This window comes from Sturnus vulgaris, chromosome 12 (assembly GCF_052056855.1).
Source record: "Sturnus vulgaris isolate bStuVul1 chromosome 12, bStuVul1.hap1, whole genome shotgun sequence".
NCBI classification, from domain to species: Eukaryota; Metazoa; Chordata; class Aves; order Passeriformes; family Sturnidae; genus Sturnus; species Sturnus vulgaris.
In genome coordinates, this window is record NC_142254.1 from 14,658,782 (window position 1) to 14,676,041 (window position 17,260).

The following is a 17,260-nucleotide window of genomic DNA, read 5'->3' on the forward strand; positions in this document are numbered from 1 at the left end:
ATGGGAAACTTATGTTTCTCCTTCATTCCCTGAGAACCTCTGAAAGCTGAATAGAGGAATAAACAAAAATTTCAACTAAGAGTCTGGAGTTTTGCACTGTATATGCCACTTAAAGCAAGACAAAGATTGAAAAAAAAAAAATCCAACAGGGTTTATAGACAGACTTTTTTTTCCCCTGCTTGCACAAATACTGTGCAAGTATTTAAGGGCATGAGCAGATGCAGATTTACTGCAGGAGTGCTTGGGCATTCTCCTTTCCACCAGGAAACAGCCCTATCTTTTCCCTGAAAAGTCTCTCAGCTAAGCACAGACAAAGATAAGACAGTTTAACAGGTAGGCAACCTTTCCATTTCCTCCAGCAGAGCTACCCTGACAAGAGATGAACATGCCATGAGTGTAATTTACTCTAAACCAGAGAGACATAAATCCAAACAGGACAGCTGTGCCTTTCACGTGCAAAACACCAAAGAGTTACTACTAACAGGAGAAACTAAAACATCGGGTAAGTTTCTTTCACTAAGTAATTTTCTCACAGTAAAAACTTAAGGCTTTCATTTGGCTGCTGCAATCAATTTCATATCCTCTGGTTCTGGCTGCTACACCTATCTCCAGCTGTTTTCTCATTTCCTCCTTGCCACTTACAGCACTGGTAGCGAAAGCAAACAAGAGGAGTAAAATGGACAAACATTCATTGCAGCTTTAAATGAAAAAAAGGGCAGTCTCATTAACCTACTATTAAGCAATTATTCTGAGAAGTATTTCAGCATCTTGGAGAGCATAAGGAAAAGCAAGAAACTTAGAAGAAAAAAAGCAAACTTCACCACAAGTTAATAAATGGTTTTGACTTCTCTCTGCATGAAAAAGACCCTGTCAAGATTAAGTCCCAAGAAATACATAAACCAGCTATGGGGATGAGAGCTGCAATGGAAAAATGCAGAGTTGTAGAAGGATGGTTTCCTTGAGTGCTGACCCTGTGAAGGGACCAGAGAAGACAGTCAGTGTTGGTGGTGATGACCTAACCAAGGTGTCTGTGCTGGGAGGTTGGTCTAAATAGGCCAACAAGAGCACATTGTTCTAGGGAGTGATTCAAAGCTCTTAAGTGGATCCCTACACTAAACTGACATCTAGAATAATCCACTTTTTTGTCACTAACAAGATAGGAGACCAGATTTTTAATTTGTGCAATAGTTTCATGGTCCCTGTAAGACAGGTAAACACAGCACTCACTGTCCAAAGAGCTGCTCTCAGCTTCTTCCTTCTCACTGACAGAGTAAGTCACCACAATGAACTCGATCGAGAACTAAGTCCAGCTGAAAACTAATGCAGAGAAAAACAATTCTGTTAGAACATGTTCAGTTCCTGACCCAATTCCTCACACAAATGCTTGGGTAGAGGAAAGGGATCACCAGGACCACCTTAAGCTGCAGTATCAGCATACAGCTGTCAGCAAATCACAGCACCAGGAACCTTGGATTCAGTGAGCAAGGTGGCTACACTGAGCTGTGTCCCCCCACTCTGCGTCATCCACCCAGGACACACTACATTGAAACTGCTTTTTCTAAAGCATACTGCAACCCTCTGGGTTACAGTGAATCTGTGGGCAAGCAAGCAGTCTGAATTCCATAGTATTTATCTGTGATCAGACTCTCCTCTGTATTTTATTCACTGAGTTGTTACCTGTGAACCAAAGTTACCTTTACTTACGCTCCTGTGACAGCAGCACACTTTGGCCCAGATGTTATCAAGGGTGATCTTTACCTTCGACCCCTACAAATTCCCAAGGGCACAGCCAAGCCTGTCCCTGTCTTCAGGACATCCCCCACCCACATCAGCTTGGGCAGGGTTAGAATCAAAATGCATCTTGTGCTATTTCTCTACTTCCCCTCTTTTCTTTTTTCGCTGCTGCTCCTGTAACCAGGAGCAATCTTCCTGGTTGCTACTCCTGCCCAGGGATCCCAGCAGAGCTCTTTCCAATTTCATTGTGTCTCATGAAATGATGCAAAGCAATGAGAAGCTTCATTCAGCACTGACTCATATTTTTCAGTCAGCAAGTAGCACACACCTGTGATCTCCTGCAATTGCTCAGAATAAGAGCTGGCCTTTCACTTTGGATCAGAAACTCAGGGAGTTCATGCAAGACATGGAAACAGAGTATATACTCAGGGCCCCCAGCCAGGCAGAAGGAAACTCAATTCCACATCTTTCCTCAGCTGTTTGCTGAACAAGCTCCCTCTTAATCCTTGCACCTGACAGTGGCAGAAAGCCCCAGATCGTGGCTCTTCCAGAACTAATACTGCTAATTCTGCTGTAATAAGCTGCAGCCTACAAAGGAGAGAAAAGCAGATACAATAATGTCAACTGCTTGAAACTTGTGGAAAAGATAAAAAAATCACTGCAGCTACTGACAACAAATCCCACACGTATTCAAGTCACTTGGGATATCCTGTAACCTGACAAGGAAAGCCTTGATGAAGAAAGCATTTCAGCTTTGTTTCTGGAAGAATAGTTTTTCCTTTGCTTTTCTTTTAGAGTTGGAGAATTAAAGGTCTATTCAGAAGGTAATTAATATGGACAAAATTAGTTAATGTTCTTAAAATCTGTTCCATTCTCCCTTAATTTCTCCTTCCGTGCCTACCTAACATGCTTTCAAATCTTGGTTTTAATTTTTCACTATTTCTTTCAGTAACTGCTAGTGCATCTCACTAGATGACACTAGGTCTCTACTCATTCAGAGAATTCTCTACTGAAAGCTGGGAAATGCAAGTGAAATATACTTCTATCAATATTTTTTTAAAGTTTCCCTTTTTAATTTAGTAAGGAAATGATCATATTTTGCTAATCTGACAGTCCATTTCAGAAGGACAAACACGCAATCTAATCTGGTGTAGAATATAGGAAGACTTGCACTTGAAAAAAAGCAGTCACAAAGGAATTTCTTTTTGGCTGATCAGTCCCTCCCTTTTACAAGTCTTCATAATGCAAAAGTGATGAAGGAGTTAATGAAAGACCATCAGAATGCTTGAAGGTATTGAGAATCAAAAATTATTTCAGGTTAAACAGCCCGTAAAATCCATTGCCACAAAAAGTGAAGCCTTATACTGCAGGTAGATACTGGAAAAGATTCTCAGTTTTATCAACAAGTATTTGTGGTCATTTCTCCCATCACACATTAATTTAAGCTTTTGTTTAGGCTACTGACAAACTGCTAACAGCAAAAGAAGAGGTTTCTTCAAAATAAGTCTGAGCAGAACAGGATTCTTTGGCCATCTGATGTAGTGCTGCACGATACCAAGATGGCAACACCAGCCACTCCCACGCCTGAAAAAAAGACCTGTGCAACAAGTTTCATGGCATTCTAGAGACTTCATAATAAGTATCTGGATTTTGTTTTCCTCTAAGGCTTCATCTAGATGAACAAGTGTCCAAGAATAAACTTTTGGGGAACAGCTATTTCTTTTATCTTTGCACAAGTACTCATTAAGTAGTGATACTCTACCAGGATACAGGAATTCAGGCTCCAAATTGGAGGAGCAGAAAGTGCTTATCCCTGGGATGGTAACTTTGGTCCTACCCCATGAACAACAGCTGCCCATGCACTAACTATTAGTCACCTCACAAATCACACCCTGATGCACATAAGGAAACTAGTCAGTGCTAGTTAACTTAATGTCAGGCTGTCAAACACAAAGGTGCAGTTTACTGCTGTTGCAGCAGGGACAGGAAATTCCAGGAGTTTTGAAAGCACCTATGGCAGAAGGGTGGTGGACAAGACAAACTTCCAGACTCCAAATTAAGACGTCCTTGCTTTTGAATCACAGAAAAGTTCGTCTGAATTAATGAGTGTTGGAGCAGACATAAACAGAATCAAACCCAGGTGAGTCCTTTAAAATGACCCTCATGCTGAAATTTTAAGAAGCTTCATTGTTTTACACACACCTTTAATTCATCTGGACTTGTATTCCAAATATTCTCATACACCAAGCCCTAAAAGAGCTACAATCAACCTTCAAAGCAGATGAAGCAAAAAACCCCGAAAATCCCACAAAGGCACTCAACCTTGGAAGAAAAACCCCCTCTCTCCCAGGAAGCAGTAAAGTCTCATTTCCAAACATACCCACTCTGCAAAGAAACCATCCCTGCCTTGAAACTTCCCACTCGTTCCCTCCATCGGCCCAACTATTCTTCATGTTAGCACAAGCACTTTCAGGACTGCAGCTACTGGTCAGGAAACCGATACAAGGCAGAACTCCCCCAGTCAAGGATACTTATTTCCATCCAGACTAGGACTCTGGTGTGGCCCAACACTAAGGGCAACCAAAAGAGAAGCAGGGCAAAAGGGTTTCTACTAGCACAATGTTAAGCTTTATATTGAGGAAACTACTGCCTCAGCATGGAACACATACCACACTTTAAACCCCCTCAATTTACATTTATGTTCTTGGCGCTTCTGCACTTCTGCCTGGACTGATTTGTTCTCTTCATGCTGGCTATTCTTCATGCAGCTCCTGAGGTCAGAACTCACTCTGGAACAGAACAGATGAACTAGTGAAACTACATAAAAGAGAAGGGTAAGGGGTGGGGGGAGGGAGGGGGAAATAAAAGCAGTGTTCAATATTTAATGCTTGTTTAACAAAAGGTGTAGTCCCACACCTCTAACAGAGCAGCACTGAGAACTGCTTGAGGACCCCTTCACTTACCAAAAGGACCATAAGCAAAACCAAAGGAATATTTTAATCAGTTTTAATACTTTCTCTAGGATGACTGAACTTATTTTACAAGCTTCTCTACCTACCTGTTCTCAAACTCCTTAGCATTTATAGTTCTGACAACCTAAAGCTCCAGATGCCTCATGTCAGATTACAAGTGCAATATGACATTGTAGAGCCAGCTCTGCCTACTTCAGATGGCCTTTTTCTCCTGTGCTGTGGAATATCACATCACGCACTGAAGGAGTTTTTACCACTGAGGAGGTGTAAATGAGAACAAATATCACTCCTTACAAAAATGCAGCAGTGGATATACTGCTAATATCAAATAACAATATCAGCTCTAACACAGTTCTAACCTTGCCACCCTGAGGAAGAGCAGCCTCTGCTCACTGAAGTAAGCTTCAATACCGTTATCAATTAAGAACTTAAAAACCTCAAGTTTGCAGAAATACAGTATTTACAAGACAGCACATTATTTCTTTCTGTAATTGCTGTCAGCCTGCAGTGTGCACACATGCTAAAACTCTGGGAATGGTAAGGAAGTCCAGAGCAGTAATTCTCAAGAGAGGCACGTATTCTTGCTGAACTCAGTGATGAGGGTCAAACAGTGCTGGATTTCACACCCTTTGAATTTAAGTGATTTCCCTCCAGGTTCTTCTGTCATTTATTTAGTACAAGGCACTCGAGTCTGGATCCTGGCTGCATTTTTTACTTGGTAAGTCTATTTTTAATTGTTTATGAGCTTCAGAAAGTATTACTGATAAGAGGTTCATTGGAGTAGGTGGATGATCAGTAACAGTGACCTTTTAAAAAATTTGGAAATTATAGCTTTTTATTTAACACTCACTGCAAAAAATCACAAATGCTACATACAAGCCCTGATCAGGAAAGAGGATGCTCAGAGGATACACAGGGTGTGCTCCAATGCTAAAGGCATTGACTGCAGATGCAAGCTGCATCCTTGCCATACTCTGTGCCTTGCAACCCTGGAAAAGATTTCCTGAACTTTACAAACTTGTCAATTAACACAGAAAAGCCTCAAGAGTGAAGGACTTCTCCCTTCAGAAGAACACTCGATACAAAAGGAGCAGCTCCCACCTGGAATATTATAACCTCAGAAGTTCTGTCATACACACAAGAGGACAACAGAACACATTGAATTGAACTGAAGCATCTTTTTACCCACTTCAGGTTTCCTGAAATTTTGAATCAAGGAATAGTTTTCTTCCATTTTTCAAACCTTATCTTCTGCTCGGCAAATGATTTAACAGTAAAGAAAGCTGTTTTAAATAAAGATTGCACCCAAACTCTTACGAGGGAGAAGAGAAAACCAGTAATTGCAGTTCTTTTCTACACTGATGACAAGACAGAGAACATTTCACAGGGATTTCTGCAGATTAGCACTGATGATGACTTAATGCAAGGCACAGCCATTGCCCCCTCTCTGTTTACAAGGTATTGGCTCTGATTAAGGAAATAAGTTATTGGAGTTTTTTAAGAGATGTTTTTAAGCTGCTTGGACACCCCTCAAGAAGTATTAACCTACTAATGTACAACCCAGGGAGCTCCAAAAATACAAGGCATTCTTGTCCTGATCAGTGGATCAGAATATCCCAAGATAGTCTCAGATCCAAGAGAATTCTCCAAAGTGAGAGTGAGTCACTTCCACTCTCTCTTACTGCAAAGATGATACCGAACTTTTGTTAAATACCTGGTGTATTTTCTGGCATAAAATGCCTTGCATTAATTTACATTTCATCACATCTTTGACATATGGGCAATGTTTGATGGCCTTGAAGGAAAACAGGCATAAACTGAAAATTTAAAGTGCTTCACGTGTCCATTCCTGAGCCTAGAACACATGGGAAAACACATCAGAAGGCTGCCAGAACAACGAGGTGGCTGGAATACAAGACCTACACAGCAGAATGACAGAGTTAGCTGTGAAAAGACCCAGGGGAGATCCTTGTGAAAACATCATGGGGAGATCCTACTGCAACCTTCAAAGAGAAGGAAAAAGAAGATGGAGCCACGCTCTTGGAAGCGGAGAGTCAAAGGACAAGTGCAACAAAAAGACCAGCTGCAACAACGAGTGGTCAAACATTGGAGTAGGTTGCTCTGAGATGCCACGGAAACAAAAGTATTTCCTAAATACTAATTGACCTCATCTAGCATCAATGCTGGCCTTGCACTGAGTTGGGGCTGAACCAGCTTACCACAAAAAGTCCCTTCCAACCAAAATTATTTTACTATTCTCTGGCACTACATAAAATGAAGGATATACTTAAACTTCAAAAACAAAACATTGAGACTTTTTTCCATCTATGTAGTTATAACTATGATGCTCCTAGGACTGAGATTTAGTGGTCTCAGCACTCACTTCCACACAAGATCTAGAGGGTTTGGAAAATTTCTACAAGCTCTCATATACTGATTAGTTCTTCAGCAGAGGTATAGTAACTCTCAGCAACCTACTGGGGACCTGCATTTTCGAAGTGATGGATATTCAAACCCACCCAGTATTGAAGAGAACAGCATTAGAAAGGCAAAACCACTGTGTTTCACTGTTTAAGAGAGAGAATCACATGTGCTATGAAGTACAAAGATCCACATCAGACATGGCTCCTACAGGAACTTCAGTAAGAAAAGGAGAGAGCAGTACTAACAAGAGACCTCGCTACATTTTTCTTTTAATCTGCAGGAGAAAACCCAGGATCACAGTGAGTAAATCTAAACTAATAAAAAAGGAAAAATTCATCTTTGAAGTAATAAGGGCTACTGCATGCTCTCTTCTCCACGATGTAATTGTATCTTGTCCCATAGGCAACAGAAAAGGTGCCAAAAGGCAGATGAAAATTCTCCCTTGGCTGCCAGCACTGGACAGCCCGTTTCAAGAGGCAGCACATCATACTGACCAACAACTGCACCAGATCAAGCACTTCTAACCAGGAGGAGCAGACTGATAATACAGCAGGACAAACATTCAATGCTATCTCCTTCCTCTGAGTCTGGTGGAGATGGAGAACTCATCCCTAAGAATTTGTCTGCTCAAGCTACTCAAAGCAGATGTCTCCAAAAACATTACAGATGTCATGTCAGGCAAGTGAGACATCTAAATATTTGATACTCGGCTCCATCATACTGTCATGGAAGCTTACAAATTCTTCTTCATGTAGGTCAAAATATTGGTAGGACAAGGAGAGGATGAAGCTGCTTTAACAGGACAAAACTATTTCCACACACACTACAGGAGCAAAGCATAAAATAGTCTGGGATCGTACAATGCTCCAGGTAGCTCAGAGCAGGCAGGAGTCAACAGCAGTCACTCTTTGGCAGGAAGGAGAGAAGACTATTAATAAATATGGAAGGGAGGCAAGGATCAAGTAATCAATGAGTACCTTTTGAGTATTCAGTATTGCCACAGGAAGCGATAAATCTCTCTTCAAAGATCAGAAGTGGCAGTAAGTTATATACTTAGCAGGAATGCTGGATTACACTAACTTCTTCCATCCTCCAAAAAGAAAAGAAAAGAAGAAAGGTTTTAATAATCTGATAAGCTTTGACTGAAACTACTAGCCTTCAAAAACGTCTTTTTTTTTTTTCCAACTTGTAATCTGGAAACTCCTAAAGTGCCTCTAAGGGGTTTTCTTGCAGCACATACTGGGGAAGCAAAACTGAAGTTTAGATTGCACTTCCACTGCAAACAGTTTAGCACACAGAAGCTACTGGTTAAAATGTAAAACTGTTAACTTATGTCATAGAAATTATACAACTAAAACCAGGGGGTATTTTTAATTCAGCAGCATTTCCTGCTTTCATTTTAAATCTCTGGATGTTAGAAGTGGTTTCAAGGGAAGAGCTTTGCAAATCAAGTACAAGGAGACAGAAAAACTATACAAGAAGCTGAACTAATTGGCCAAAAATCACTACTGGTCCTACTGCAGTGAAAGGCTCTTCCAGGAGCCGGTCCAGAGAAACCATGTCTCTTTCAACATTAAACAATGGGAGAATTCAATTGCCTGGACAACAATTTTAAACATACAGGGAAGTTTACAGCTCCATTTCAAAAGAGTAAAAAATGTTTACAAATAGCCAAATGCTGCTATTACTACTTGTACTCTTGACTTCCTTTGCAGAAAGCCTCTACTTACCCCAAAATATTTTGGGGCATGGTTCCATGAAGGCTCAAATCAAACTTGAGGCTGCATTTTTTCCACATGCACCTACATGTTATTGCCCTTATGAAACAAATTCTGCTGACCAGCTCATCACCTGGGGATGCAATTGCCAGTACAGACGTGGACATGGGGTCACAACAACCCTGATGCAAGCCAACCTAATTTCCAAGGGAAGTCTTGACTTTTATCTCCCTAAATGCTTTGGTGTTTATTTCCAAAATAGCGAGAATTGCAAATTTCCTGGTATAGCTTTGATGGATAGGTTGGGAAAAAAGGAAAAATTTTCCTTTATACAACATGAGCATGAAAAAAAGCCCTACAAGGATAGATCACTGTCCATTTAGTCCAGTGGTCTGTCTCCAAAAACTCTAGCAGGAAACACTGTGTAGGGAGAGCAATCAGTCATGTCTGTGGTTCACCACCTTTATCCCAACATCCAGTCAAGGGATTAGGGATCTTTGCCTCTGAACCTGTGAATCCCCTTCTGAACCTGCAGTATCTTCAGAGACTCTGACCAAAACAGGTTTTCCACCAACTGTGGTGTATTTGCCTCATTTTTTGCTCCTACAAGCTATAGGCTCACCACAAAACTCATTGCATTTACCCAAGAAGCTGGCCTTGTGTGAGCACAGGGAAGCAGAGCAGCCAGACTGGGCACACACTGAGTTCTCTGAAAAACTCCAGGGGCAGCAGCAGAGTGACACCATTCACCTTCTCACAAACAGCCAGGAGAAACCAGAATTGCCAAACTCAAGCATCATGTGCTTCTGTTGAAATTACTACACAGAGGAGCATGTGGAGCAAGTTTGCTCTGTAGCTCTGAGTTCTCAAGATTACATATCCCCTTTCCTACCCTTTGTAACATAAGACATGAAAAAGAAACCTTAGCTTCCAGCAATCTCCACCTAGAGATGCTTAGGCTACCATCAAGCTATTCACTGTAACATCCTGGAGAGCTCAGAAAGTGTCAAACACTTGTGTCAAGTCTCCACACATGAGGCATTAATATAGCTTAAAATTATTGTGTTGTTTACTCCTTCCACAGCTTTATGTTTCATAGTTTAATTCCTGATTAAGTCAGTATTTTACTCAGCATCCAGTTTAAAACTAGGATCATTGCAGATAACATAATTTCACACAACATACACAAATGCAATATATAAAATGAGTCAACAAATAATTTTATGTAACACAAAATTTTATGGAGTTATGTTTTCTTTAGTGGATTCCTTAAAAATCACCTTGCTTCACCCTCTGAGCGTTTTCCATGCTTAGAACCAGGAAGGAAGAACTTCTTTGCTGATACAAGGACTGTCTGGGCAGCAGTGCTTGTGCCAAGGCCCTTGGGCTGCCTGGTAGGCAGTGAGCTGGACACAAGCCAGAACTTGTCCTGGCAGCAGAGAAGTAACATTTATCTTTCCAACAGCTCCCCAGTGCCACAGCCTCAGATCAGGATGTATTAGTCACAAGTCTGGACAAAATATACAGGACACTATTTGACACATCTCCAATATGTATCAATACCTGCTTATTTTCCCCCCATTCAGAAGATTTTATTGCTTTGATCATATTCTTGATTGAAAAGGAAAAAATCCTAAACCTCTCTGTTCAAAAAGAGGGAAGGTGGTTCAAGAGAAGAGGTGCTATCCATCCTTTTTCTTTAGCACCCTGATTTACCACCAGGCCTGACCTCCCGTGAATGACATTTCTCTAAATATATATGAGAAAATAAAAGGTCAGCACCTTGCAGCTGGCTGAAGCAATTTTCAGAATTTTTTTTTTTCCCACCATCTGGCTTCAAAGATGTTAAGAGATTACGAGATACATGACTGCTCTTCATATCAATCCAATAGTTAATCACCCTCCCCGTGAAAAACTTGAGCCTTTTAATTTTAAATTGGGCTACAAGTTAGTATTGTGTTTGTCAGCAAGATTAGAGCAAGTTCACTAATACCCAGTATTATTTTGTCAGGGACATATCTGAGGACTCTCATCAAGTCACCTCAGTTTTGATGAGAAGCTGCACAGCACATGTTTAACATTTTACTGCATGGCAATACAGCTTAGTTTTCCAGCAAATTGGAGATGAATCTCTTTTCAAACAGTAATTTTTTTGGATGGTTTTGAGTGCTGAGGCCAAAACCATACGTAGGATTTTGGGAATGACTTCATCCCATCCCACAGGATGGGCAAGAAAATAACCCTGCTTATTCCACTAATGCATTTAAGAAATACATAAGGTTCTTTGTCACAGTATCACCTTGGAAACATGTGTTTATGCTGTTTATTCACTGACTCCAAAAAACACTTCAATCATTGCTTTCTAGGATACCAAGTGCCTTGATTTAAATTCAGCTGGAATACCTTGTTCCCAGGTGCACAGCTTTACATGTAGCAGCCTTAGCACACATAGTGGACTGCATCTACTCCACCTGACAATCACAATGACTGCCTTAGTGCCCAGTGATTTTTCAAAAACCAGAAGTTTATCATGAACAAGTTTTTAAAGACATTTTCATTAATTATTTTGTTGGTGAAAAAAGTGTGACAAGCAATTACTAGTTTTTGCTAAATATCCATGGAAACTATTCACTCTTGAACACCCCCAGACTAATCCTGAACTAAATGGCATTTACTGATACTCAGTACTAATATTAATATGGTAAGATCATCAAGATCAAGTCCTTTAACAAAGTTAAGTAATAAATTTAACAAGCTCTTGTTATCTTAAAGCCTTAGTTATTGGGACTAATATTTTTTTCTAATTAAATTCTGTACTAACAATAAATGGGAGAGCTGGTAATAATGTGAACTACATGTGTGTTAACACCATGCAGAGCTAGTCAAACACCCAAGGTGTTCTGGGTGCCTGCTACCCTCCCTGCACAGCCAGGTTCATCCACTCCACCTCCTTTTAGTACTGATACATCAGCACTTCTCTGACCTCCTGAATTTTATTACTGTTCCAAAGTGCATTGACTATAAAATAGCCCTAAATACTCCACTTTACAATATTCCAGTGCTGAAAAATATATCAATATGCCAAGGTAAATGTCTCTCTCACCTCCCAATGTACTCTGATGGGGGGTAGTTTTAAATAGTTTTCATGGTAAGTTTTAGCTTGTGTTTGGTTTTTTACATACTTTACCTGCAGATGTTTGAGACATATACAGGCTTCTAATGATGATGCATTATTAATACAGTGGTGCAATTCCATGCCAAACAATCTGTGATTTGCCTTCTGTTTTGCCAGAATTCGTGACAAATTCAATGATGTCAACAGGAATTTTTTTACAGTATGGGAAAAAACATGCAAAACAAGATTTTCAGTATAAGATGAACTTACTTAACCCTGTGTATACATTTGAGCAAAGATTTCCGGTGAAGCCCATGAAGCTTTAGAAATTTCATGAGTTTGCAGCTACAGCAGAAAAATAAGATGCTGCTGCTAACTGGCTGACATAACAACATGTATTTGGGCAGACTATTTGCACTACAGGGAGAAAAAAGAAATATCCTGCAGTTTAGCTTGCTGGACTGCTATCATTACAGAAGCCCTTGCTGGTGTCAATGGTCAGCATATCCTAACTGATCACTGTCCTTGTGCATTTAAACACTTTCAAACATTCCTGGCCTCATCTCTTAATATGGGCCCCACATAGCACACCGAAATGCTCAGGTAGCAGACAGTAAACTCTGGGAGGGCTTGAACTGAGGGGAGGAGTCTCTAAAAACAAACCATTACATAAGAAATGCAACTCTATCTATGGTTCAAAACTTCACCTGTAGGGATAGTTAGAGAATAATGCTTCGGGAGTCCATTCTATCACAGATGTCCCCTAAGTCAATGCACGTTAACTGCGCCATTCTTGACAGCTGTCTCTGCACTACTTCTCTTTTCACCTGTTAAGAACCACATTGGAAGGATATTAAGATTTTATAGCTTCCAAGTTTTTATAATACCGAGGAAAACTTCACTTTAGCTTTAATTTACATTTGACACCTAAACCAAGTTGTTATGTGTACAGTTACTTGAATGTTAACATGACCTGAAACTTAAAACTCCCTACTCACCTTCTGTTTATTCTGCTCTTCTTTTTGAGGTTATTTTTGTTTATCAGAGAAAAACAGATCACTCAGCTGAACAGCAACTCTTTAGTTTTATATTAAATATGTCTGGGATAAGCATACCTCATTTAATTCCTAAAGATTGATGAATTATTGGAGAGAGTGGGAGGTGCAGTAGAACAGGGTGTTGTAAATGAAATTCAAACGTCCTTCAGCACAAAAAAAAAAAAAAATCCAGTATTTTCAGCTACAGTCATGACAGGACAGATTCTTTCTAAGTTTCAGTAAAAAACCTGAAAGAACAAGGGCCATGTAGGATCTGAACCATTGTTATCAACACTAAATACAACCAATAAAAAGGGAATTTCCTGGATCTGTGTGTGCCTCTAAGACTATGTAGGTTACAGAGTAGCAGAGCTTGATACTGTATTGACATTTCAAGGTTTAGTACAACAGAGTGAACTGGGCATCTGAACTAAAGCCAAATGGATGAACAGGGGTTTAAGTAAAACAAATAAATCAGTACAGTTCAGTAAGTTAACACAAACAAAACAAGCAGTCAAAGCTTTGGTTTCTTTCAGCTCTTGTCAATGTGTGTCCTCATGTGTTCAGGTAAAGCAGTGGCTGCTCCTTATTACACATTTCTAGAGCACATACAAACACATTTGGGATCCTAATGCTTATTACTCCCTTGAGCATTCCCTCTCTGCTAAAGAGGTAAGAGAAGCTAAAGTCGTCAGGATGGGGAATTAGGGAGTTTTTATGCAAATATGATCAATAATATAGCTGGAAGAGCTAATGTACAAAAAACTGTTCAGACAGAGCAGGGAGAGCTATCCAGAGGTCAGTGGAACCTGTTTAAGTATGTGGAATAAGTGCAAGAAATAGGCTGGCTTTGCTCCAAGAACAGACAGACCTAATAATACTCAACGCCTAATTTCCAAAAATCTAGAAAAGCAGAAGTTCTTGGACATGAAGTCCTAAGGGGAGGAGAAGAAATTAAATTCTGGAGTAGGCTGTGCACAGAAATTCCTTAACAAGGTAGTAATGCCATATAATTACATTTTTCAGGTAAATGCTGAAAAAAGTCAAAAATAACACAGGTCAGCTTCTGGCATTTCAAGACCGAGCACTGGGAGCACAGCAGGCGGGTATCAACCTGCAGCCCCAAGAGCTGGTGAGGATGCACACGAATTAGCTACAGATCATAGTCAAGATCCAGCCTGCTCACATGAAAACAGCTCTTGAAATAGCTCCTTCCCTCAGTAACGCTGCAGGCACGAGTCACCAGCAAACTTAACACTGTAGTGACAGTTTCTCCAAGCTCTGTCTGAAATGGACGAATCTTGCTCTATTATTTCAGTTGCAGGGCCACTGGAGGCTACAGGAACTCGAGTTTTATACCTTTTGCTCAGATATTTCTCGTCAAAAGTACCCCACAAAGTTTCTTGAGCCTTTCTGTGCATCCTAATAACCATTCATGCACAGCAGATGACATTAAAACTGAGCTAGCCCTACACATCCAGAAGAAAAACAAAATGGAAGTAAAAATCCATCAACAAAGCAGCAAGAATTGCTTTGCCCTTATACTAAAATTGCTTCCTCCTTCAGTTCTGCTGATGTCTTCTACACTGAAGGAAAGTGTTAGGGATATCGTTTAAGTAAGAACAGCCTGGATACAGCACGGAATTATTTCTAATACTCAACGGGCTCCTACAAATTCAACAGGCTCCGCAGAAGACGAATAAACTGGAGAATTCGAGATTATATTTACACACTTCCTGCACTGAAACAAAAACATGTACACTGGAAGCGGTAAACAGTGTTTTAGATGCTTCTAATGACACCTCTGGAGTTTATTACCGGAATTCAGTAACTGGCCAGAGATGAGGAACAGCCATGCACGTATTTAAGGGGAGAAAGGCTCGGCAAAAAAATAGGAAGTCACAAACAGGAAAGCGAGCTCATTCTCACCAACAGGCAAGTCCTAAGGATTACACTGACCGGAGAAGGAACCATACAACATTAAAAAAACCTTCTATCGAAGTCATTTCACAAGGTTAACACAAGGCCAAATCCGACACCGTATGAATATATATTGTAAAGAAATCTAAAGCTAACGAAGAGAACAAACAGCAAAGCGTTTGGACACAGAGCATGTGCGGTTTCCTCCTCTGCATCACAAAAAGAATCGGGTTTTGTGCTTTCCCCCCCCAAGCAGCACAGACCCATGGAAGGGAGGGAATAACGCCGCCCTTCGCCATGAGATTTCGGGCCCCATCCCTGGGCAAGCACCCGGCTGCGGAGGCCCGGGAGGTTCCCGGAGAGTCGCCTCACGAGTCGGGCAGCCGGGCCAGGTCCCAGCAAGTGACACAGCTGGTCGGTGGCTCGGTGGCAGCCCAGGTGCTCCCGATCCGAGCCTAAAGCCCCGTGGGGACCCTGGGCCCAAAGTAGGGTGGCGGGGACGGGACGGAGAAGGGGGGGGCGGACAGAGAACGGCGAGGCCGCCGCTCCCCGGGAGCGGCGCGGGGGGTGCGGGGGGGCTGCCGGCCGGTCACCGCGGCGAGAGCGGGCGCCCCCCAGCCGTGCCCGCCCCGGTGCTGCTGCATGGCGCTGCTCAGCCTGCCTTGCAGAGGGAGCTCGAGTCCCGCTCTGCGCCTCGCAGCGCCTCTCACTCCGCCGCACACGCCAGCGCAGCGAGGCGGCGGCCGGCGGGAGCGGGACACGCAGCCGTCCCCACGGGCACCGCCCGGCCGGACACCGCGACAGGACACGGGCGGCGGGCGGAGGGCACCGGGCGAGCCCCGCGGAGGTGCGAGAAAGGAGGGGGGAGCGGTGGCGGGGCGGGAGGGGAGCGGGCCCGGTGGGGCGGGGGAGGGGGGGGGAAGGAAGGGACGTGCGGGACGGGAAGGGAAGGGGGGGGCGGCAGGCGCGGCGGGGAGGGGGCGGTAATGGGGCGGTTAATCAGCGCCGGTGGCGCGGTGGAGGAGACAAAGGAAAGAAAATGGAGTCGGGGCCGGCGGGTGGCGGCGGCCGGGGAGGGAAGGAGGGCGGGCGGCCCGGGCGGTGCCGCAGCCCAGCGCCGCGCTGTGGGGAATGGCGGCGGTGGCGGCGGCGGCGGCGCGGGGACGGTAGAGGGAGACAAAGCCCCCCTTGCTGCCCCGGCGGCGGCCGCTGCGGGGCCCCAGCCGCGCCGGAGCCCCATCGTGACACCTAGAGGCCGGAGAACGCGACTGCAAACCCCCCGCCACCGCCGCTTACCTGCGCCCCGCGCCCCGCCGAGCTCCCTCCGGCCGCCGGGCCCCGCCGCCGCCCCGCGCCGCCCGCGGGCCCCGCGGAGGAGCCGCCGCGCCCCGCACGCCCCGCCGCGGCCGCCGCCGCTTTAAGCGCCCCGGCACCAGCCCCGCGGTTTAATCGCTCCACAGTCGCTTTCGGACACAAAATGGCGGCGGGCGGGGCACAGTGCGCACGCGCCACCCAGCGCGGCTCTGCCGCGGCCGCCGGCCCGAGCGGGGGGAAAGGGGGGCGGGGGGGGCCGGCGCGCGCGGGGAAGCGACCGCGCGGGGCAGGCTGGGAGCGGCGGGCGGGGCGGGGCGGGGCGAGAGCGGGGAGGGGAGCGAGGGCGCGAGTCGCGCGCCAACTTCAAACGCGCGGGGCCCGCGGCGTCACCCTGCGCGCGCCTGTGCGTGCGTGCGTCAGCGCGTCACGTGCCGCCGAGGGGCGGGCGGCGGGGGGGGGCCAGAGGCAGCGCCCCTCCCTCCCCTCATGGCAGCGTGCGCCCGGCGGGGCGGCGTGAGGGGAGCCCTGGGGAGCTGCTGTGTTAGTGCTGCCCCGAGATCCAGACAGCGGCAGGCAGTCAGTCCCAGCTCTGCACATCGCTGCCCAGCTGGAACTTCCCCCTTCTTCTCAGCCAAACTGCTCCCTGTACCTTATAAAAAACTGACCCCTTCACCTCAGCCAAAACTTTCAAAGCAGGAGGCTATGCCTCAGCTCCGTGGGAAGGAGCTCCTCAAGAGAATAAGGCTACAGAGAAAGTCCATGCTCCATGCTGAGAATGGATTTGGCCTGGCTGAAAGAGCCAAACTTTACTTAAGGTGGAAGAGGAGTCAGTACAATAGTGAATTAATCAGGAAAGTCATAGGACAGTTTTGTAAACACCAACAAGTGACTGGAATTAGGGTCTAGATGGCAAGCCATGGCAGGAGTGGCTGAGGATACTTTGACTATTCAGTGTGGAAAAGAGGATGCTGAGGGCAGAGCTCATTGTGGGCTGCAGCTTCCTCAGGAGAGGCAGCAGAGGGGCAG

At 44.2% G+C, this 17,260-nt stretch overlaps 1 protein-coding gene across 5 annotated transcripts in view; it reads right to left on the bottom strand.

The window, feature by feature from the left end:
• CTCF (CCCTC-binding factor) overlaps positions 1–16,393 on the bottom strand; it is a 34,868-nt gene extending 18,475 nt beyond the window's left edge. For 2 of the 5 annotated variants that reach the window (XM_088171982.1, XM_014880730.2), the window contains exons 1-2: positions 8,108–8,220; positions 4,429–4,523 (exon numbers count right to left, since the gene is read on the bottom strand). In XM_088171982.1, coding sequence (XP_088028108.1) covers positions 4,429–4,482 — 54 coding nt within the window. In that variant the 5' untranslated portion in view covers positions 4,483–4,523; positions 8,108–8,220. Of the gene's footprint in view, positions 1–1,227; positions 1,249–4,428; positions 4,524–8,107; positions 8,221–16,216 lie in introns of those variants that run through there. The other 3 variants (XM_088171983.1, XM_088171985.1, XM_088171984.1) reach the window with 3 other exon arrangements.
• Positions 16,394–17,260: the final 867 nt, after the last annotated feature.